At 34.8% G+C, this 24,465-nt stretch overlaps 2 protein-coding genes across 3 annotated transcripts in view; one reads left to right on the forward strand and one right to left on the reverse strand.

Annotated features, from left to right (window-relative positions):
* Positions 1-24,465, forward strand: part of LOC123679601 (sphingosine-1-phosphate phosphatase 1-like) — a 52,988-nt gene that overhangs the window by 25,237 nt on the left and 3,286 nt on the right. Inside the window, exon 4 of one of the 2 annotated variants that reach the window (XM_045616969.1) lies at positions 11,425-12,454. The exons of the other annotated variant lie outside the window; for it this stretch is intronic. Within the exon in view, the coding sequence (XP_045472925.1) occupies positions 11,425-11,842 (418 nt within the window). The 3' untranslated portion in view covers positions 11,843-12,454. Of the gene's footprint in view, positions 1-11,424; positions 12,455-24,465 lie in introns of those variants that run through there. 2 annotated transcript variants of the gene reach the window in all.
* LOC123679602 lies at positions 15,970-18,157 on the reverse strand. The gene is made up of 2 exons (XM_045616971.1): positions 17,990-18,157; positions 15,970-17,373 (listed from the first exon to the last, which is right to left on the reverse strand). Exons 1-2 carry the CDS (start codon positions 18,147-18,149, stop codon positions 16,589-16,591), a joined length of 945 nt encoding a protein of 314 aa, XP_045472927.1. The 5' UTR covers positions 18,150-18,157; the 3' UTR covers positions 15,970-16,588.

Consider the following 24,465-nt stretch of genomic DNA (forward strand, 5'->3'; position numbering starts at 1 on the left):
AAAAGAAAATTGGAAAATCATTGACGTGAAGTCATCAGCTTTTGCGCGCATGTTCAAAGCAGACCACCAAGTGAACATGCGCGCAAAAGCGGAAGACTTCACGTCAGTGCTTTCCAAATTTTTTTTTTCCAACAGCACCTAGAAAAATTCCATCTGAATGGTATCGTGAAGAATTTCAATCAAGCGCGGGTAAACGGCGGGAACTACAGCTCACTTTCTGGTCTAGAAACGGTATTATATCAACTACTAGCTTATGCACTCACATTTGACATTCAAGTTTCATTATGATCAGATTAACATCTCTTGAGTTATTCCAGAAATAAAAAATAAAACGAAAAAAATAAAAAATAACGAAATTTGACATATTCTTTTCGCAATATCTCCCAACATTGAAATCGAGTAAAATTGAAATTATGTTTACTCTTGAAAAATGTCGACGTCAAAACACGTGCAAAAATAAATCAGAAATCTGATGAGTACTTTTCGAAAAAAAAATTTTTTCAAAACAAATTGCAAAAATTTTCCAAATATATTTTTTTTAAATTTCCAAGAATTCAATCTCATTGAAAAAAATCAGAAAAGTTGCGCGTCAGTACTCTCCATTAATGTACCAAGTTCGAAGGCGATCGCACCATTAATTCATGCGATATTAATCACATAACCTCAAAAATTCAAATGACTATAACTCCGAAACCGCTCGACCGATTTGGCTGGATATCGAACATAGCCGCGGCATTTTGACTCGGAACCTTCTCTAAAAAATTTCAGATTGATTTCTACCTGCGTTTTTCCGTAATCGTGCCTACGGACGGTCGGCCGGACAGAATCGATTTTGACAACGGATTCTTCATCAGTGAGTCGAACTTAGTGGTTTAGAACCATTTTCGCGAGGAAATTCGAAAAGACTGACATTGTGACGAAATGATAGCACGCTGTTCCCCTTGAACATGCGCGCAAAAAATGCAAGAAGAGTTAATCTTTTGTTCGCAAGCGATAATTTCACGTCAGTGCTTTTCTAGAATTTGTTCCTCGGTTTCGTTGTTATCTCCGAGATTACCCAAAAATATTGATCCTGTTGTAACCGAACTGGACAATTGGTTGAAGAATATCCACTTGCAAAATATTGTATTGATCTTATTATTTAGTAAAGTCAAAATCAAATCATTTTAGAAAATTTCATACCCGATGATGATTAAATTAGGAGGTTAGATTCAGAATATCAACGCGCAGTTTGCTCGCTAAATTTTGTTGGTATCGTTTGGTTAGTGACTTCTTAAAAAAATATTTTCAGAAATTTTTCCATATTTTTGTTGAATAAAAAATTGCCATTCTTCAGATTCTAACATTCTAACATGCGCTCAAAAGCTCCTGACTTCACGTCAGTTCTTTTATATATTTTTTTTTATATACTGAGAAAACGATACCAACTTAATTTTGTAGGCCATTGTGCGTTCGTATTCTGCAATTAATGAACATGTTGTCATGATTGGATCTGAATTATTCCGTAAATAACAAACAATACCGAGAAAAAAACATGATTTTTTCCCACTTTCTATTAAAACTGAAATCAGATCTAACTTAAATTTGCACCACTGTTGTTGAATATTAACTTTTAGGTCCATGCAGATTTTCATCGAAATATGATGTACAGATACAAAAGTCAGGAAAATAGTTTTTTTCTGAATTTACAAACATTAAGATTCTAACAAATCGTTGCAAGAGCAAGTGCGTCGGTATTCTACTAATTGCGCATTTTGGATATTATCGAATCAGTATTTCTTGACTTATTCTGGAAATAAGAACGAAACCTAAGAAAAACGCGACCTTTGACAATTTTTTTCTCAATATCTCCGATAGTTGAAAACGGAACAAACTGAAATTTTGTACACTATTGTGAAATATTGACAATAATGCGTGTGCAAAATGCACTGAAATCTGATTGGTAGCTTCTGATGAAAAAAAATTATTAAAAATATTTTCGAAAAATATTCTTTTAAGATTTCAGTAACAATACGACCTCAACAAAATTTTGGGCGCCAGTATTCTACAAGTAAGTACAAGTTTAAATTCGATCACATGAGTAGTTTCTGAGATATTGAGGAGGAGCCTTTAAAGATTCAAACTCAAAATCCTATCATGAAAAAACTTAGTTACTAGTTGAAAATTGCTAGTACAGAATTTTGTGCAGAGTTGCATGATGACCGCTTCTTCAGAACAATCCCACACGAATATTAACATGCGCGCGAAAGTTCTTGACTTCACGTCAGTGCTTTTCTAGAATTGTTTACTATATTGACCAGCCTAAATTCAAATATAATATTATTACAACTGATAGAGATCTGGATTCCAGAAACTATATACAGATTGAGCACATTCACTAAATCAATATTTCATCCGAACAGATGTCTTTATGGAAGCGCGAACTATCCCTGAATTGAACAAAATCGCCGCTATCGAGAAAAGTGATGATTCATAACAATCAAAACAGGGGTAACGCTCTACTTGGGAAATATTATGAATAATCACGAGTAACCAGCGTTGCCAGTTTGCCTCGACATCGAGGACGCCCAGAAATCGGTAAGGTGAAAGCAGTATATACTGTGGAGGAATATACAGAAGTTGTAGTGAGCGCCCCAAGCGGCGGACACGCTGAACCATAATATACTAGTTGAATATTGAGCGTCCCCAAAAATTTTTGTGTACGAGATCGTAGTACTACTAGGAATGGTTTAACATAAGCAGACTTCCAAGCGTCCATATATGGACGCTTGGTAGGCACCGGACGCTTGGTAGGCGGTAAATTGTCAATGTATGGACGCTCTGGAGATAGCAGGATAAATATATATATATATATATATATATATATATATATATATATATATATATATATATATATATATATATATATATATACAGAATGATTTCTAAGGGAATCGACCAAGTTTTACACCAAAAAAATACTCTGTTTTCTTTGCCGAGCTTTCGGATTTTATTCAATCCATCCTCAGGGCTTCTACAAGATATCAACAAAATTTATCAGTTACAATAAAAAAAAAAAAAATAAACATAAAACTGTCACAATTGTACATACAGTCATCGATAAAACTTGATTAAAATGAAAAACAAAAACAATTGAAAACATACTCACTGAAATCGAGGTTAAGGTGTCAACAAATATAAACTAATCTTTAAGTAATTCATAAATCTAACAAAAATAAAAATATTTCAGGAATCTCAAAGTGACAACTGGGCATCTTATGTCGATAAAGGTCAATATTTTAATGTGGAATATAGAATGAAATAAGATGGTGGTATTTGCACATGCGTTTAAATCATTCAATTTAGACAGAAGATAAAATTCAATGAGACAAGGCATCAAACAATGGGTGCAAGAGAGATGGTGGGTTTTGTTCACAAATTTTATTATTCATCAATAGGTCCATCATAGAAATTTTTCTCTCGGTTTGGGTATGTTAACAAATATGTGTAGATATTACTAAGATTTTGCGTGTCAGATTTACTGTTAACTGCTTCTTCTTCCTCATTGATATGGATCATCTCTAATATAATTCTCTTATTGTAATTCCGTTCTTTATCAATTATCTCTACATTGTCAAAAAGAAATTTATGATTTTGTTCTAATGAGTGCTTTGTTAGGGCACACCTTTTGTTCTTTTTATTTATGTCGCTCTTGTGAAGTGATATTCGATTTTTCAACAATTGAGATGTCTGACCTACATAACCACGCGAACAATCTTCACACTGTATTCTATAAATTACATTTGCATGCAACATAGTTGGAATGGTATCTTTCAGCCTACTATACAGTCTCTTAACAGTTTTGTAATTTTATACTGCTATTTTCACATCTTCTCTACTCAAACATTTTTTTTATTTTACAAGTTAAACCTTTAATATTAACAATACTACCAAACTTAATTTCAATTTCATTTGTGTCTGTAGATCTAAGTACCTGGGGAGGGCGGTCGTTGTCGTCTATATGGTTGACATTCGCTGACGAATAGAGTAGCTTGGAAATCATTTTTCTTGGGTACCCATTTTCAACAAAAATATTAAAAAGTTTGTCAATGGAGCGTTTCAAAAATCTGGGATGGCATATTTTGTTCACCCTATTTTTCATTTCTTTAATACAATTTATTTTTATTTGTACAGGGTGGTCAGATTTGAAATGTATTAATTTATCTGAAGCAGTTTGCTTTCTATGCCAGTCAAGATGTACAGTATTATCAATTCTGTAGAGTCTCGTATCTAAAAAACTAACAGAATTATTTTCGTCCTCAAACTCTATTGTAAACTGTATATGCGGATTGTAACTATTGAACTGTTCCAATATAATTTCAACGTCTTGTTTGTGCAAGGCTACAATAAGATCATCAACAAATTTTTTGATGAAGGCGATTTTGTGTCTCAACTTTGGAACACACATATCTAATGCATGATCCATGACATACTGAGCCAATATTGGGCTGATTTTCGAGCCCATGGCGCATCCAAATATTTGAATATAAAACTGATTGTCAAATGAGAAATAATTGTTCCGAAGTATGAACCTAATAATTTCAAAAAATAGATCTTCAGGAATGTCACAGTTTCTAGAAATACTACCCCATCTCTGATTAAGGACATCTACTACAACTTCCTCACAGAGGTTGCCGAACAGGTTGACAACATCTAAAGAAATGAGGACATAATCCTCCTCTAACCTGAAATTATTGACAAATGTAGCAAATTCGAATGTATCTTTTATAAAGTACTCATTTTCTCTATCATAAGTTTGGGTTAACACTTCTGTCATAAACATAGATATATTGCTGGTTGGACTGTTTATACTTGACACTATAGGACGCAAAGGACAATCACGTTTGTGCAATTTGGGATTGCCATAGATTTTAGGACAAACTGAATTATAGGATTTCAGAGCTTTTGCCCTTTCTGCACTCAGAATATTTAGGTCTTGTAACTTTTTGATATAATTATTACTTTTAGTTTGCAATGTTAAGGTTGGATCTTTTTGGAGTGTTCGAAAACTCTCTGAATTTACTATTTCATACATTTTTTGTTTGTAAGTTTCGCGTTCTATTATCACTGTTACGGAACCCTTATCGCTGTTGAGGACTAACAAATTTTCATTGTTTTTTAAAAAAGATCTTGTCTCGTTATAAATTCTATCAGTATATGTTTTTGCACCCTTATTATTATGAATGTGATTCGTTATAATACTGGCTATTTTAGATCTCAAAAGATCGCGGTTAGTATTCTGAGTTTTTTGAAGGATGTCTTCAACATCAGCAATCAACTTATTCACAGGAATGTCCTTAGTTGAAATTTGTAGGCTGAATTTTGAACCCAATGAGAGAAGTGTTTTAACATTATTTGGTATATCAACTCTATCAACTCTATCAACAGCGATAAGGGTTCCGTAACAGTGATAATAGAACGCGAAACTTACAAACAAAAAATGTATGAAATAGTAAATTCAGAGAGTTTTCGAACACTCCAAAAAGATCCAACCTTAACATTGCAAACTAAAAGTAATAATTATATCAAAAAGTTACAAGACCTAAATATTCTGAGTGCAGAAAGGGCAAAAGCTCTGAAATCCTATAATTCAGTTTGTCCTAAAATCTATGGCAATCCCAAATTGCACAAACGTGATTGTCCTTTGCGTCCTATAGTGTCAAGTATAAACAGTCCAACCAGCAATATATCTATGTTTATGACAGAAGTGTTAACCCAAACTTATGATAGAGAAAATGAGTACTTTATAAAAGATACATTCGAATTTGCTACATTTGTCAATAATTTCAGGTTAGAGGAGGATTATGTCCTCATTTCTTTAGATGTTGTCAACCTGTTCGGCAACCTCTGTGAGGAAGTTGTAGTAGATGTCCTTAATCAGAGATGGGGTAGTATTTCTAGAAACTGTGACATTCCTGAAGATCTATTTTTTGAAATTATTAGGTTCATACTTCGGAACAATTATTTCTCATTTGACAATCAGTTTTATATTCAAATATTTGGATGCGCCATGGGCTCGAAAATCAGCCCAATATTGGCTCAGTATGTCATGGATCATGCATTAGATATGTGTGTTCCAAAGTTGAGACACAAAATCGCCTTCATCAAAAAATTTGTTGATGATCTTATTGTAGCCTTGCACAAACAAGACGTTGAAATTATATTGGAACAGTTCAATAGTTACAATCCGCATATACAGTTTACAATAGAGTTTGAGGACGAAAATAATTCTGTTAGTTTTTTAGATACGAGACTCTACAGAATTGATAATACTGTACATCTTGACTGGCATAGAAAGCAAACTGCTTCAGATAAATTGATACATTTCAAATCTGACCACCCTGTACAAATAAAAATAAATTGTATTAAAGAAATGAAAAATAGGGTGAACAAAATATGCCATCCCAGATTTTTGAAACGCTCCATTGACAAACTTTTTAATATTTTTGTTGAAAATGGGTACCCAAGAAAAATGATTTCCAAGCTACTCTATTCGTCAGCGAATGTCAACCATATAGACGACAACGACCGCCCTCCCCAGGTACTTAGATCTACGGACACAAATGAAATTGAAATTAAGTTTGGTAGTATTGTTAATATTAAAGGTTTAACTTGTAAAATAAAAAAATGTTTGAGTAGAGAAGATGTGAAAATAGCAGTATATAATTACAAAACTGTTAAGAGACTGTATAGTAGGCTGAAAGATACCATTCCAACTATGTTGCATGCAAATGTAATTTATAGAATACAGTGTGAAGATTGTTCGCGTGGTTATGTAGGTCAGACATCTCAATTGTTGAAAAATCGAATATCACTTCACAAGAGCGACATAAATAAAAAGAACAAAAGGTGTGCCCTAACAAAGCACTCATTAGAACAAAATCATAAATTTCTTTTTGACAATGTAGAGATAATTGATAAAGAACGGAATTACAATAAGAGAATTATATTAGAGATGATCCATATCAATGAGGAAGAAGAAGCAGTTAACAGTAAATCTGACACGCAAAATCTTAGTAATATCTACACATATTTGTTAACATACCCAAACCGAGAGAAAAATTTCTATGATGGACCTATTGATGAATAATAAAATTTGTGAACAAAACCCACCATCTCTCTTGCACCCATTGTTTGATGCCTTGTCTCATTGAATTTTATCTTCTGTCTAAATTGAATGATTTAAACGCATGTGCAAATACCACCATCTTATTTCATTCTATATTCCACATTAAAATATTGACCTTTATCGACATAAGATGCCCAGTTGTCACTTTGAGATTCCAGAAATATTTTTATTTTTGTTAGATTTATGAATTACTTAATGATTAGTTTATATTTGTTGACACCTTAACCTCGATTTCAGTGAGTATGTTTTCAATTGTTTTTGTTTTTCATTTTAATCAAGTTTTATCGATGACTGTATGTACAATTCTGACAGTTTTATGTTTATTTTTTTTTTTTTAATTGTAACTGATAAATTTTGTTGATATCTTGTAGAAGCCCTGAGGATGGATTGAATAAAATCCGAAAGCTCGGCAAAGAAAACAGAGTATTTTTTTGGTGTAAAACTTGGTCGATTCCCTTATATATATATATATATATATATATATATATATATATATATATATATATATATATATATATATATATATATATGCCGTGACAGGCACTGTCACGGCAAATGAAAAGTATGTGGCAACTGGAAAAAGTGGAAATAAAACCTCTGACTATGAACTGCAATGGATTGATTCATCGAAAAACTACAGAGCATCTCCAGGAATTGAAGCTACCTCCCAACACTACTCTTTGGATGCAGAAGGCGGTGATCTTGGGGACAGTTGGTATCATACGACAGATAATATTTCCCCATTGACAACAGAAATTATTCTTGGCCTTCCGGCTCGAATAATCACAATTGAACCACGCTAGTGTGAATTAAAAAAAAAATATATATATATATATATATATATATATATATATATATATATATATATATATATATATATATATATATATATATCGAGTCGTACTCGAAACACCCTGTATATATATATATATATACATCTATCTGAAATGCCTTGGCAAATTCTGCCCGGCACTAGGAGATACCAACCCTATAAGGTGAAAAAAAAAAAAAAAACAAAAAAAAATATATATACAGGGTGTTTCGAGTTCGACGGCCTATTAGACGTTTCTGGAAAACGGGGCCGATTTGAAATATGAAAATTCGGAATATGACATTGTTCATGATGCCCTATTCAGCTAAAATATTTTCGAAGCTACGGCACTCACGGTTATACAAGAATTGAAAAAAAAAATTTCAAGAAATTCTTTTTTTTCATTTTATGTCTTAGATATTATTAAGATTTCCATTCTCAATTATTCTTTGCTAAAATTATTGCGTTAGTCCTTATGGTTTTCAAAATATTAAGAAAAAACCGTAAAAAAGAGAGAATTTCCTTAGTCACAATTACGTGAATTATTTTTACTGTGAATATCCTATGCGTATACTCAATTCACTTTCACAAACTAGAATGATGTAGGAATATCGTGCATATCTTGAACTTGAGAAATATCATCACAGGGTGTTTCAAATATTGTTCCAAAAATTGTGAACAAAATTTGATCATAACTTTCGATTTTCAAATTAGAACCCTATTTTTATGTGATTTCGTTGGATTCTGCGGTGAAAAATAAGGGTAGTGTCCAAACATGATTATGCTCCCAAATTCAATAATTCGTGAGTTATTCGAGATTTTATGAATTTATGTTATACGTAGGATCAATTTCGTAATCCCAGGGCCGTCGCTAGCCAAACTGCCGCCCTAGGCCATTTTGCCGCCCTAACAGAAGCCTACTCTGCAGAATACTAAAAATTAATATTGGATAATCGGGGTCCAGCCCCTGCTCGGGCGTTTCTACCGCCCCGGCAAAAATTAAATACTATTATTATTATTTTTTTGTACTGAGCAAAAGAGGGGGGCGGGGGTTTGGGGTGGATGTTGGTTTAGTGAATTTGTTTTCAAAGATTCAGGTTTTCAGGTTGGAGGTGTAAAAAACTCCAGACTTTTTCATGAAAAGTATTTTAGTAAGGAAAAAATGTATTTTAAGTATAATTATTTTTTATGGATTCAATTTTTAATCCAATAGATGATTTAGGATAAGTGGAATGCAATAAACGATAAATGTGCTAAACTGAATTCTTATGAATAAATGATAAAATATATGAATTGAATTCAGTTTTCAGATCTTTCTGCTGAGTTTTAACTACATATTATATAACGCTCGAACATTTGGTTTTTTTTTCTTTGCTGCAGTTTCAGATTCCTAGCTTCGTTTTGATTTTAGAAAAAGTTTGAAAATTTATTATTTTTTCGAATGCGCTTACGCCTAACTCTAGATAATTTGATATAAAAAATGAAGAATATTATAAAATAATGGAATGTGGTATGAAATAATGAAGCCTCTTATATGTATTTCTTAAGAAGGATCATTCGGAAGTGATGAGATGGAATTGTTCTCTTATATTTTGCTTTCTATTCTGAGGAATCAACATTCTGATTAGTGAATTGAAAAAAAATAATCCAAAACCTCAAGTGGCAATAAAATTCGGCAACGTAAAGCGAACGCCGACAATCCTGAAGAGTGCATGTGTTTTTTCTAGATCACGCCACATCTGAATAGTTATGAGTGTGTACGAGTATAATGCGGTATTTGATGAGTTTTGATGTTTATTAAATTTGTCGGTATTCCTTCCTGTTGATGCTGACTGAATTAAATCTCATTTGGTACTTTGAACTTTTACACATATAATTTTTGATCAAGCTTGAAATGCCGCTCTTGAATTTTGCCGCCTCAGGCGACCGCCTATCCTGCCTACTCCCTGCGTAATCCATTATTAAGGCTAAACTTTTAAACATAAATTATAATTATTTAAAATCAAACGAAATAATAACAATAATGACGTCAGAGTACAAGCTTACCCTATGAATTAGTAGGGTATGCCGAGCTTCCTCTGAGTATGTTTATGAACGCTCACAGAGCATAGTAAGTTTATTAACGCTTCTGAGTAATACGAGCATATTCGAGTAAGTTTATGAACGCAGCCTTTATATCATATGCTGGTGACAATCTTCTTTACTCTGAATAGGCAACTAGTCGTCTGTGATTATATTCCATTCATTCCATTAAAAATTCGATATGAACTGACTTGTAATTGAAAGTTTGCAGTGTCTCAAATAATTATTTCATTTTTAAACGGCGCTAGACAGATAGCCGGAATTCGAACAATTCGAACAATTCTGAAGAGCTCCACCTTATAGAACTCTTGTTAGCAGAACACCAAAGCCACAGGTTAAATATCTCAAAAAGTCTGAAACAAAATCGAATCAGTACACACACCAGTGCACTTTACCCGCGGCAAAACTTGATATCTGTTGTAACCAAAAATTATAATACCTTTGATAATAAGTAATTTTGCTGTCATGAAATAGTCTTGTCAAATACCATTTAATTTTGCCAGTGAAAAAATTAAAAAGTTAGAATATTACTGAGCAACGTGTTTTTTCAATTTTTGCTCTTATGATATAACTAACAAGTAAACAAAGTATCAATTGCAAATGAAAAAAAAAATGAATACATTTTTAATTTTTATTTTGGATCTTTGAAATTTTGAAATTGAAATTGTTTATTACATATTTTACAAATATGCCTCTGGGAATTTGATTCTTACATTGCCAACATTTCGAATCCAAGATCCATACTGTCAACTTCTTTTATGAGTTCATAGAGATGGACGCTACCAATCAAAAATGTAAACAAAGTATTGAACGTAATTGGAAATATTTGCTTATAAATGTAAATAACAGAATACTGCAGTACTACTATCACTCATTACTGTTTCCTATTCTTAAGGTTACTATCCTTTAGCTTCACTGCACTCTTTTCTAATCCATAATATTCCAATTTACTTGACTGAATAAGCGTCAGAATCATTGATCTATCCCTATTTCTTAAAGAAATATTTTCTGTCAAAGTAGTACCAGACGCCCAGAACTATGAAACTTACGAATCTCATGTGAGATAAATCAAAAACCGTGTACATATTATCTTAATCTTACCTTAATCTGATATTGATCGCATTGGATTAATTTCAAAAAATATAATTTTTATTCTTAATAAATATGAACTCGAAGTGACCTTTATTTGTGTCCAAATTCATTGCGTCAATTCCCTCCCTTTTCTAACAATCGTATCAGCATATGCAATTCGACTGACCTTTGAAATTGATATTTATGATTTTATTTTCAATCATATTGAAAATTGATTTATCAAAAATTAAATTATTATTTGTATCATTATCTCATTCATATTATATTCTAGGGGTGACACGACAATGGTGTTATCTGTCTGTGTGGGTATCCTCACCGGATCATGGTTAAATTACCAAACAGGAGAATTAACACCATCCGATCTTAATCCACCTTATCCTATAATGTGGCCATCTTCTATAATGTTTGGCTGCCTTATTCTAAGAAGTATTCTTGGCTTTACATGCATTGGGCTTTTGAAGGCTTTCTCTGAGAATATTTTCTATAGTTGCATGTGTGCTCTTTTGAGACAAGATGAAGCAAATTTGAAACAATCTGAACATTCCTTAGAGAACAAATATAAAACAATTGTTGAACTAGCTACCAAATATTTAACATGTTCTTTCATTGGTTTTTGTATTACTTATAATTTGCCTCAACTTTTCAAGTACCTCAGAGTTGAGCGACCCAATTTTTTCACTGAAATTTGAGATACTTCCATATTCCTAGTGGAAGTGAAAATTGGTTAGTCATTTCAAATATTAATATAAAGTGAACTTGAATTTGACTCTTGGGATTAATGTGTATACCAAATTTTTCTTAATAATTCATGTGCCATATCACTCGAACAATGATATAATTAAGCAAGATGCTAATTGAATCTTCACTTTTCATCTATAGTCATCTTTGAAAATTATTCAATGACAAAGGCACTATATTTTTGAGCAATTGCTTTATTGGCTTCTTGAAATTTCTTACCTATTGTGTTTTGAAAGCTTAAAACTCAAATCAATGATATGACTTGAGTTATTGTATGTTTCAATTGAGCGCTTATCAATAAAAAGTGTAAGGAAATTTTTGCCCCAATATTTGTTTTTCTATCACTGCACTTCCACTCATAATCTATAAAATACTTATTTTTTGCTTCATTCATTAAAAAATGAATGAGTAGTAAATATTACACTATCAAGAAAATCAATGTACTATATCAAATATTTGATTATAAATGTAATGAAGAATGTTTTAATTGATGCTATGTATGTAATTGTGGAAGCCAACTTAATGAAATAGAATTAGGCAAATTGGTGTTCTTTTACATTGAAGATGGGGCATTTATTCCTACCTAGCAACAGAATTTTTTTGTTATATATATATGAAATAACATATTTTATTGATCAGACATAAAAAAATAAAAAAATTATCGATTACAATAATAGTTGAAATTGAATATATTATTTCCAAAAATATATAAGGGTTGATAACAATTCTTTTGTGATTATCCTTTACACTGTAATATTCATTCCATCAGTATTATAATGATGGTAATAATAATAAAAATTTGTTCATCTCTGATACATATAAACACAACATAACATAATTTAACTAAAATCTGGATATACCTAACTTGAAAAGTTTACATGCCTTGTATTCTGTAATCAAACTTCAACATATAGCATTGAGGCAAAATGTGAAAAGTACTGAAGGGAAGTCTGGAGCTTTTGAATGGTCGACCATTCATTAATGTACGTTGATTTCTCATTCATTCGTCGCGATATACTGCTTGAAATTTACATGTTTCTGACAATGATATTAAAACGAAATTTTGCACGAAGCTTGGAATTGATACGCAAAATGTGAACTAGGTCGGATGTGTTGGCATTGAAATACTTAGAATATAGGATATTCTATGTTCCAAGTTGAAATATCAAATATATCCTTGTACTATGATATAATAATAATGATTTATTGATTCCTCTACAGTCATTGTAATAAACAAAGAAGAGAAGACAGGTCAAATGCAATTTAACTTAAAAAAAAGAGATTTCAACTTGATGAGATATCTCTGCAATTTTGGAAATGTTCATCTAGGCTATATGGTTCACTGTTTAGAAGGAAGTTTATTAATTCTCTTTTGAATATTTTGATGTTGCTAATAACATGAAAGTTCTTGGGTAGGTTGTTGTAGATCTTCATGCACATATATTCTGTGCTGCCTTGGGGGTGAGAGATAAATGTCTTCTAAGGTACATGTATGCGTATGTTCTCCTAGAGGTGTTGTGATTTTTGAATGGCTCAAACAATTTCTGGTTGCTGAGAAGGAAAAGTGAGCATCGAAGGACATAAATTGCTGTGAATGTTAGGATACCTGTATTTTTAAAAACACCTCTGCATGTATCTCGATATTTCTTATGGTACATAGCTCTGATGGCCCGCTTTTGAGTCAAGAATATTCTGTTATGTAGTGTGCTATTTCCCCAGAATATGATTCCATTAGATTTAAGTGATTGAAAATTGGCAAAGTACAGTATTTTCAACTTCTTTTCTCGAACATGATGTTTCATAATAAGTTTATTCATCCATTAAGACACCATACAAAAGGTATATAGGATAAGTCAACATGAAAAAAAAAATATATATTTACATAGAAGCTTAAATCTAAGACAAAATATCAATACAATATTCCCCAACTGAATAATAACATTTCTTCAACAAAATTTCCTTTACTTCAAGTTTGAATTTACGTAAGTCCAGTGATTTCACAGAAGATGGTAAATGATTGAATAACTTAATGCTCTGATAAAGTGGAGAGCATTCAAATTTGTGAGTTCGGTGCTTAAGCACTAAAAGAATCTGTGAATTCCTGGTCTTGTATTCATGGTTGCTGGATAGTCTTGTCCAGTTTTTTTCATTTTTCTTTGCATACACAAGACATTTCAAAATATAAATGCAAGGTAAGGGCAATAACCCATTTGCATTAAATACTGGCCGACAACTTGTTCGAGAACTCAAATTAAATATTTTTCTTATTATTCTTTTCTGTGCGATGAAGATTCTTGAGATATCCACACAGCTGCCCCACAAAATAATATTGTACGTTAAATGGCAATAAACCAGGCTATAATAAATGTCTAATAGTGAACCAACAGGTAGTACATTTTTAACTCTTAGTATAACAAAAAAAGTGGTGTTGAGTTTTTTGCAGAGATAATCAACATGGGTAGTCCAACTTAGATTTCGGTCTATATAGACACCCAGGAATTTGGTACATTCACTTGGAACAATGGTGTCCTCCATATAACGAATTCTCAAATTACCCCTCTCGAAATTTTTCAGGCCGAAGTAAACACACACCGTCTTATCTACATTCAACATCAACCTATTCGAGTGACACCAATTCACAAATTGTTTTACAAGGGTCTCACAAGCTACTTGTAATTCCCCACAGCTCCGGGCCGAAATAACAACCGAAGTGTCATCCGCAAACAGTGTCAGCAACATGCACGTTAAATGATGAGGCAAATCATTGATAAATAATAGAAACATTAACGGTCCCAGCACGGAGCCCTGGGGTACGCCAAGGTCCACACCATACTCTTCCGAAAAACGATCATCCACTCTAACCGACATGGTTCTCTCGTCGAGAAAACTTCTAAGCCATTCCAAAAATATCCCCCTGAATCCTAAACTATAACATTTATCTAGAATGAACTGGAAGGAAAGTGTGTCGAAAGCACAGGAGTTGTTATCCAGACACTCGTAAACAGATTCTACAAACGAAAGTGCAGCTGTCTGGGTTGACCGACCAGTACGAAAACCATGCTGAGCCGAATTGAGCAATTTAAATTTATCCAAATAATCCATTATTCTAGTGAGGACAATCTTCTCGAAAACTTTGGAGAATACACTAAGTAGAGATATAGGCCGGTAATTGGTTATCTCATTCACGTCACCCTTTTTGTAAATGGGAACAACTATTGATTTTTTCAAAATTTTAGGGAATTTACCTGTACTGATGGAAAGGTTTATTAAGTGAGCAAAGTGTTCACAAACAACGTCAGCAACTGATTTCAAAATTTGAACCGAAATGCAATCAACACCAGTGCTTTTTTTATTTTTCAACCTTTTTATTGTTTCCAACACTTCATCCTTAGAAACGGGATAGAAAAAGAAATTGTTGCATGATAATGGTGATGTAGTGCAAGAAACAGATAGATCACCATCATAACATGAATTTAACTTAGATCTTGCTACTGAAGAGAAATAACGACCGAATATATCAACCAACTCAATTGGATCGTCATGTGTTATTCCATTGATATTAATACAAATAGGATTCCTATTTTTTATGCCTCTTGTTGTTAAAGTATCAACCAAGCTCCAAACGGTTTTAGCTTTGTTGTCTGATTTTTCAATCATCGAACAATGAAAACTGAGTTTGGTTTTTATTATATGATTGTTATGTTGTTTTTTCGCTCTTCTATACATTTCAAGAGTGTCTGGCGAACCTATATTCTTGTAAAGCCAGTATAAATTATTTAAATTCCGCTTGCTACTTTTAATTTCAGTGGTAACCCACTTTTTCCTATTATTGCCTGAATACTGTCGCACAAGAGGACAACACTGCTCCAAGTGATACTGCATTATGTTACTGAATCCCTGAAAACACAGATCAACGTTGGGTTCCAAACAGGGCCGGATTAAACTCTTTTCCGCCCCTAGGCCAAAAACAATTTGCCGCCCCTATGAGTAAAGATAATTTTAAAAATTCAAATTTTTTAAATACGTGATTTTCGCAGAAGTTGATAAAGACAATTTTCTATCTGGAAATAAAACAATCTAATGTTTCAGAGTTATATTTCATAGTAAAAAATTACAGCTTTCATAATCAAACTAATAATGGTTTTCTTCTTGCCTTCTTTTCCGCAAATTGTTGCAACACAGCTTCGAAGTCTAATTTTTTCAACAATTCAGCTTCAATGCACAAAACGGCCAGAGAATTCAAACGCTCTTGAGACATGCTAGATCGCAAATAGGATAAAATTCGCTTCAATGCTGAAAACGACCTCTCTGCTGAACAGTTCGTTGCAAAAGTGCATAAAAACATTCTAATTGTAATATCGATGTAGGGAAACACTTGCACTAAGCTTTTATCACTTCTAATGAAGGTACTCATCTCGTGTAGAGTTTTTGGAGGTTGTTCTAACTGTCCTAAGTAGGATTTGAAGTGCAAACATTCATCGTGGAGTTTTTCATCTAAATCCTGAGGAAAACTAGAGATGAGATTAGTAACCGCTACTCCTAATTCTTCAGAACTAATCGATTGCAGTTTTAATAAAAAGGAGAATTTCGCAGCAAAACCCTTGTAGCAATTTTTACATTGATTCAATTCTCTTGTTAGAATGTTAGATAGTCAATTATAACAAGATAAACCCCTACTCTGAAGTTTTCCCTCCCACTCAAAGCAGTATGTCCCACTCGAGTTTCATCAGCAGGAACAGTTCTTGTTGTGGCTCTTCTTTCTTCACTTCGATATTTCTCAAATCCAGAACTGATCTTCGCTTTTTCTCAAATCGATCAAATTGATCTCTTAATCCTAAGATATAATCAACCAATGACTCATAATTCAAAACTACTTCATCTATACCAATGCCAACTTTCTGTATTGCTTCGCTCACTTTATCAAATCTTTCCAAAATTGGACTCCATACAGCGAACATTATTGCGGTTTCCAGAGATGTTAGCTTGATTTTCAATCCTTTTGCTCCACTCCCAGTCTTAGACCTGTCCCGCTCATCAATTTCACTCAAAGCTGCGACAACTTCTTTCCAGTTTTGGTTCATGCTGTTGCAAGCTTCATATCTCGCCGACCAGCGAGTTGTAGATAATCGTTTCACTGAAGGGCCAGTCAGATGTTTCATTAGTATCCCCCAGCGAGCAGTCGAGATTGAGAAGAAAACGTAAATATCCTGAAGAAGTGAGAAAAAATCCCGAGATGCCTTACACGATCCAGCAGCGTGTTCTCCGACGAGGTTCAGCGAATGAGCCGCGCATGGGATCCAATATGCCAAAGGAGAGATTTCTTTTATTTTTGCTTGCAGTCCATTATATATTCCTGACATATTTGCCGCATTGTCATAGGATTGACCTCTACAATTCGCAAAATTGAAATTATGCTCCTCCATCATTTTAATAACAGCGTTATAAAGGTCTTCAGCCTTGTGTCCCGGATTTGGTATAAATCCTGTGAGTAAAATTACCTAAGTTAGTACCAAATTATTCAATGAGCTCATAAAGATAACTATTATTCACCCTAGTAAATATCAGTAATTATGTGTGAGTAGAATACTATATTTTATCCACGATTTCCTGGGTAAAATTCGAATTAATCTGCATTTTCAAAAATTAGAGTAGTTTCCAAAGCGATGACAACATTTTCTGCGTTCGCACTGAAAATTGCAAGCTCAAAATAAAGTTCAAAATTTTCACGTGACATCGATTCCATCAGTAGCCTTTTTTTTACCGCGCTGATAGCTTGGTGGTTGATCTTACTGTCAGTCAGTCTATCACGATGCTGATAAGTTATTCACTGCTATAATTCATATGTGCATATTATAGAATAGTCGTGGACAAGAACAATTACATTGCATAAATCAATTCAAATTTTCATTTCTATGTCAAAATTATTATAATATGTAATGAATTTGTTATTTCAAACGTTTCGATCATTAATCGCTCTTACTAATAAACTGGAATTGATAAAATAGCTACACTTAAAAACATTTTTTGAAAGTAACATCATTTCAGTATTGGTAAATGAGAAAACATTAAGAAAAAAATACAACTTTTCTCAATCTTACCTAAAAATCTTTCCACTGGTTTTCCGTCTTCTTTATTATAGCGAGTAATAAAAGCCAGTTGATCGGTATGCGTTATATCTGGTGTGGAGTCTACGCTTATTGAATAGTATTTGGCTTCTGTAACTTCCTGATCAATTGATTTTAGAACTTCTGTAGCCATAATTTGAATAATTTCTTCACAAATCGATGATGACAAGTAAGATACGTTCCCTCTGCCTTGATTTCCGTGCTTTTCAATGTGATCAGCAAGAAAAGGGTCAAATTCAGCTAGAAATTCTAATAGCATCATATAATTGCCATTATGTAGACTACCAAATACTTCCGTCGAACCCCTGAATGAAAGTCCTCTTGATGCCAATGCCTTGATCGCTGCAACAACTCTCTTTAAAACTTCTCTCCAGTACTGTACTTCCCGCTTGTATTCTTTAACATGAAGTGCATCTACCTGGCCAGCTGCTTTTTGCCTTTGGAGTAAAATTAGGACACAATTTTTGTGATTCTGTGAATTCTCGTGCTGTTCAATAGTAATAGGATTTTTCCAATCATTGAATCCGGTAGATGCAAATGGACCTTTCCATTGAATAAACGGCATGGCAGACAGTAGAGACGTCCTGTGCTGGCAGAGTAAATCAAGAAATCGCGAGTGTGAGTCTCGGCATTTTTCAATCGGGTTTTAAACAATCCTTTCGAACAATATCGAACGCGATCATTGTAATTCCTTCTTGAAGCTTCAAAATCTAATAAATCAATATTTTGTTTAATTCCACGATTGATAAAATTCTGCCTCAACTCCTCTGTTATTTCATCCCACAGAGCTGGATCATCACTGAAGTTATCTGAACTGCCGCTAATTTCTGGAAAAGCTTTTTTCGGATTTTCACAAGATTCCACTTGTTCCGGAATCTCCATAATGCTTTCAGCTTTGTTTGATGTGTTGTTACCACTTGTTGAAGGTTGATCGAATTCTTGTTGAATTTCACTCAGCTCTGTCGAGTCCACTTTTTGTTTTTTATCACCTTTTTGTAAAAAGGTGTCAATCTTGGGAATCTTCTTCACCAGTTCCTCATTTTTTTCTGATCTTTCCTTTGCTCGTTTTCTATATTCACAACCACTTTCATGTTTTCTTGACATTGCGAAAAAAAGAATGAACAAGTAGATCTGAAGATAAGTTCCCACAAAATTTATTTATACTAAAAATTGCACTAGCAATGTTTAAAAATGACTGGCGACAACTCTATAGTGGTTAGTTCTCGATTCTGAGTGTATTGCATGGACGGAAAAATAGGACTGACGAGCTGCCAGTGCCGATTCCGAAATTCACGCAAAAAATTTAACTAGTTACTTGCATCCATTGAAAATAATACCTACTAGGGCAACTCATCAAACGTGCCGCATTCATATTTTAAATATTATGCCAGTCCTCTGATTTCCCTGACAGTAATCCGTGTTTTATTAGTAGCAATTACAATTTACGATAGGATAGGTTTTCCACGTTCTCTTTGATGCGCTTAACCGCCGACAGTGCCGACTGCTGTTCGGTTTTAGGGCGGCTCCTTTGATTTTCAGATTACCGAGGGGTGTGAAAAATGCAACAATATTTCTATCTTCCATTCAAAAGAATTATACATCGGTAATGAAAAAATGGGCGAAATTTTCGAAGATGGCTATTTCTACATTTTCGTAGAGGAGTTAAAGAATTTTTTTTTATTCACCGAAAAATTTGCCGCCCCTAAAATTGTGCCGCCCCTAGGCCATGGCCTATGTTGGCCTAGGCGGTAATAGGGCACTGGTTCCAAATAAAGTTCATCAAAACATTCAGCAGAAATACAGGACACCAAATCGGACAAGTTACTCTGACTGATATTACGTACCCACCTGAACTCTGGTATTTGTTTTTTTAGGAAGCCAGAACTCAAATGTAGAAAGATGGCTCTATGATCACCAATATGCGCCTCGAATACTGTTGATTTATAATTTTTTAGTTCGGTATTGGTGATGACATAATCTACTTTGGAAACAGAAGTGTTCCCATTTATATTGGAGAATACTCTAGTAGCCACCGTTGAAGTTACCCCTAGTCCGAAGCAGAGCAATAAATCAGTTTATTTCTTATTTTTACAATCCTGCCTGAAATAATCAATATTAAAATCTCCGCACAGAAAAATATAATCTACAACATTGAAACAGGCCTGCAACGCATAATGCAATTTATCAAAAAATAGATCAATATCCCCATTACAGGGTCTATATATTGTAACGAATTCGCAAGCCCTACGCCACTGCCTCTTTCTAGAAGGTACCGGAAGTACCGAGAGCTGGATAGAAAGATCAAGACGCTTCTAGAGAGAGATGCGAGCGGTATATAACCAATCGAAGCCGCAGAGCAGGGCAGTGCGACAGAAGCGGTGGTCAGTGCCGTACACTCAATTAGAGATAAGTTGTAGAAATAAAATAATGTAGTAGTGAAAATAAATTAGTGTAATAGTTCAAATAAATCATCTGTAAATAGTTATTTATAGTTGTGTACCTGAAATAAATTAGTGTTAGCCAGAAGTACCGATTTAATTAACAGAAAAACGTTACAATTGGTGTCAGGTGTGGGGTTCGCGTGTGTTTTCGAACCGAGAGTTAATTAAATCGTGAACATTTCTGTGGACGTTATCGTGGACATTTTTTTTAGTGGACATTCTCGTCAAAATTCCTGTGGACAGTAGTGTGAATATTTTTGTGACCATATTTTTGAATGCCATTTACGAGAATCGCAGTCAAGGAAAATGGATCAGATAACCTTGGATTTCTGTAAGCAAGCTTTTGAACAACTGACCAAGCAAGTGCAGGACTTTAAAACAGAAATAAAGGAAAGCATCAAATCGTTGAAAAATGAAATTGAGGATAATTGTAACACGAAAAGGTTAGAGAATACTAGGAATGAGGTTGAATCGAAGAAACTGGAGGATCATGAAAGGAACCAGAATAATCAGGAAGTGTCAAAAATGATGGATGCTACACCAGATAGGAAAAGAGAACGTTTGCAAATGACGGAAGCCAGAAGACTGAAACTGGAAGAATACAAGGTCTTTCAGGAATTCCTGAAGAATGTTTGCAGCGTGGAGATCTGGTTGAAACAAAAGCTTCAGATAGCGGCAGATGAGAGCTATAGGGAACCTCACAACCTGGAAAGTGAAATCCAGAAGGGATCTACATTTGAGGCAGATATTATGGACAGCGATGAAAGAGTGCAAAGCGTAATAAACGAGGGACAAGTGTTACTACATTCGAATCACTATGCCAAAGATGAAATAGTCATAAGGCTGGAAGAAATCAAAGAGGATTGGAAGAGACTGATGGAACTCAAGCAGATCAAACGGGAAAAGCTGAACGAGGCATATCAAGCACTGCTCTTCAGGAGGTCCGTCGAAGAGTTTGAGGTTTGGCTAGGTGAAATTGAGATTCAAGTTAGTAACGATTTCGGAAACGATTTGGCTTCAGACAACAACATCCTAAGATGTCAACCCGCTTTGGAAAATGACTACCGACAGCATCTAGAGAACTACGAGAGCATCAACGAGATAGATGAGGAGGTACAGTGGTTGAGCGACAGGAAATCGCTGGCAGCGTCTTTGGACCTGGGTATCAGTCTCACCGCGGTCCAGAGCTTACAGAAAAAGTATCGGACGCTGGAGGTCGAGCTGAACTCGAGGGAACACATCGTGAAAAGTTTGATGGATAGGGCGGTCAACATGATGAGATCCGGTCATGAGTTCTCCAATGATATCAGTGAGAAAATGAAGGAATTGGAGAATCGATTTGTGATGGTGGGGGATATGGCCAGTCTGAAGATGTTGAGGTTGCAAGATGCCCTTGAATCGGAGAAGTTTTACGAGGAGAGTTCATAAGCTGAGGCCTGGATTGATGACAAGTTGTTGGCTCTGGCAACAAGTGAGGTTGGTAGAGATGAGATTTCCATTCAGATGTTGCAGGGAGAGCTGAGTATAATAACTGCTGAAGTTGAAGCTTACCAGGAAACGATCGATAAATTATCCCAGAGATGTTGCCATCTTGTGGGAAGAGAGCACTACGATGCAAATAACATCAAGAAAAGAGAGGAAGAAATAGTGCACCAGTTCAAGAAGTTACGCCAGATAGTAGCTCAGAGGGAAGTTTTCCTCTCTGAAGCCTTCCAGTATTTCGGGTTCCTCCAAGAGTGCACCAAGCTCCAAGAATGGATCAAGGACCAGATGACCAATTCCAAAATTGAAAAGCATGGAGTTGATGTCGAGCATGTGGAACTTCTAATTCATGCCTTCGACACTTTTTACGCTAGTCTAATGAATATCGAGGCAAGGCTCCAATCATGTTTAATCAGTGGAAATGCTCTGATAGAAGCTAAATGCAGATATAGCGCCAAGATCCAGGAGAAGATGATTGAGGTCCAGACTCAATGGAAGGATCTTTTGGAGCTGGTAAACGGTCTGAATGAACTCTTGGTCGGAGCAAAACAGGTGCATATAATCGATAGAAGAGCTGAAGAAATAATCTCTTGGATAAGCGAGAAAGAGGTTGACTTGTGATACGATACCAATAGTCAAGACTCGGAAAGTCACCAAGATTTGCTCAGAAAACCTCAGACTTTCGAAGGCGAGTTGGAAGTGATCGAGGACAAGGCGAACTTTAGAGAGCAAGAGTCCAAGAAACTTGTCGAGGAATTCCCAGAAACCAATGAGCACATTGACAGCAAGAGGGAAGATACGCTGGAAGCTTACAAATATCTTGTTGTGTGCGCAGAGAGGAAGAAATATAACTTGCAGCAATTGGAACCATCCCGAGGTTATATTAACCAAGACATTGCCGAGAAGTTAAAAATCCTGAAGCTTGGATTAGGGACTTGGAAGAAGCGAAAGGATATCTGCGATCAGAACCTGGACGTTCAGTTATTCAAGAAGGAGGTGTCCGTATTCGTGAATTGGCTGATAACGAGGGACTACGCTCTCAAGGAAGAGAAACTGGAAGATCTGATCGGGAGGTATTGCGACTTTGAGGAGAGGATCAAAGTTCAAGAGAAGACTGTTAGGTGCTATTTCTGTGAACAAGGAAATTGAAGAAACGGAGAATCCTGTAGTTTTAGCCACCGTGCCGGATATGTTCAGGGACTGAACATCCTAGGAAGGGGGCAGTGTAACGAATTCGCAAGCCCTACGCCACTGCCTCTTTCTAGAAGGTACCGGAAGCACCGAGAGCTGGATAGAAAGATCAAGACGCTTCTAGAGAGAGATGCGAGCGGTATATAACCAATCGAAGCCGCAGAGCAGGGCAGTGCGACGGAAAACGGCGGTCAGTGCCGTACACTCAATTAGATATGAGTTGTAGAAATAAATTAATGTAGTAGTGAAAATAAATTAGTGTAATAGTTGAAATAAATCATCTGTAAATAGTTATTTATAGTTGTGTACCTGAAATAAATTAGTGTTAGTCAGAATCATCGATTTAATTAACCGAAAAACGTTACAATATGCTTAAGGTACCCAACCGAGCATTCCGAAAAGATACCTCGATTCCACAAATCTCGATATGCATCTCCTCGGAGAATTCGGATAACAATAAATTTTTAAACTTTAAACCTGCTTTACATAACAGCATAGAACCTCCATGCTCTCTGCAGGAACGGCAAAAATAATCAGCCTGTATATAACCAGGTATAACCATTGCACCAATACTATCCTTGTTGCACCAGTGTTCCACTACACTAATAACATCAGGATTTTTTTCCTCGAATAGTATTTCCAGGTTTTCCAATTTATTGGAGATGCTCTGTACATTCAGCTGCATTAGTTTGAAGTCATCAGCAATTGAACGGTTTTGTACCAGGTTTAATTCTTGTTTTCTATATTCATTTTTCTTCTGTGAAAAAAATGATGAACATTTACTTTGTTGGGCCAGTTTGAACCATCGAGCGCTTTTTTGTATTCCGAGCTGGGAATGAGTACTTTAAATGAAGAATAAGCGTCAGGAAAACGTGAAGACAATTTCACATTTCACAACAGAGAAATTCTGTTTCAAAAATGTTTGCAATTCCTCAGCAGTGGTATCTGGTCTTAAATTAGAAACATGTAAAGCTTTATAGCTATCTACACCCTCTATAGAAGACGAACCAGAATAACTGCCTACAACTAGAGTTTTTCGTTTTTTACGGTTTGTTTTTTTATTGTTGACTAGTTTCCATTCTGTATCATCTTTATGCACTCGGTTTGGAACTTGTACATCCACTTTTTCAACCGAATTCAAATTTTCTGTCAGTTTTTGAAATTTTTGGGCGCCTATTATCGCCGACTCAACTTGCTCCTGCGTGAATTTATTCCGGTCATTATGTTTTCGTTCTATCGGAACACTTGTTGAAGGTCCCGCAAACGCAACGTTCGGGGAGGAAGGTAGACGCTTCGGATCACCAGTTGCAGTATTCGTTGATGGAACGATTGTAT

This window comes from Harmonia axyridis, chromosome 5, assembly GCF_914767665.1.
Source record: "Harmonia axyridis chromosome 5, icHarAxyr1.1, whole genome shotgun sequence".
NCBI lineage: Eukaryota > Metazoa > Arthropoda > Insecta > Coleoptera > Coccinellidae > Harmonia > Harmonia axyridis.

Excerpts from the sequence above, each read along its gene's own strand:
- LOC123679602 (XM_045616971.1), bottom strand. The coding sequence starts at position 18,149 with ATGGCTACAGAAGTTCTAAAATCAATTGATCAGGAAGTTACAGAAGCC. Across the intron at positions 17,374-17,989 it reads ACCAGTGGAAAGATTTTTAG|GATTTATACCAAATCCGGGA; the intron begins GTAAGATTGAGA and ends TTTTACTCACAG.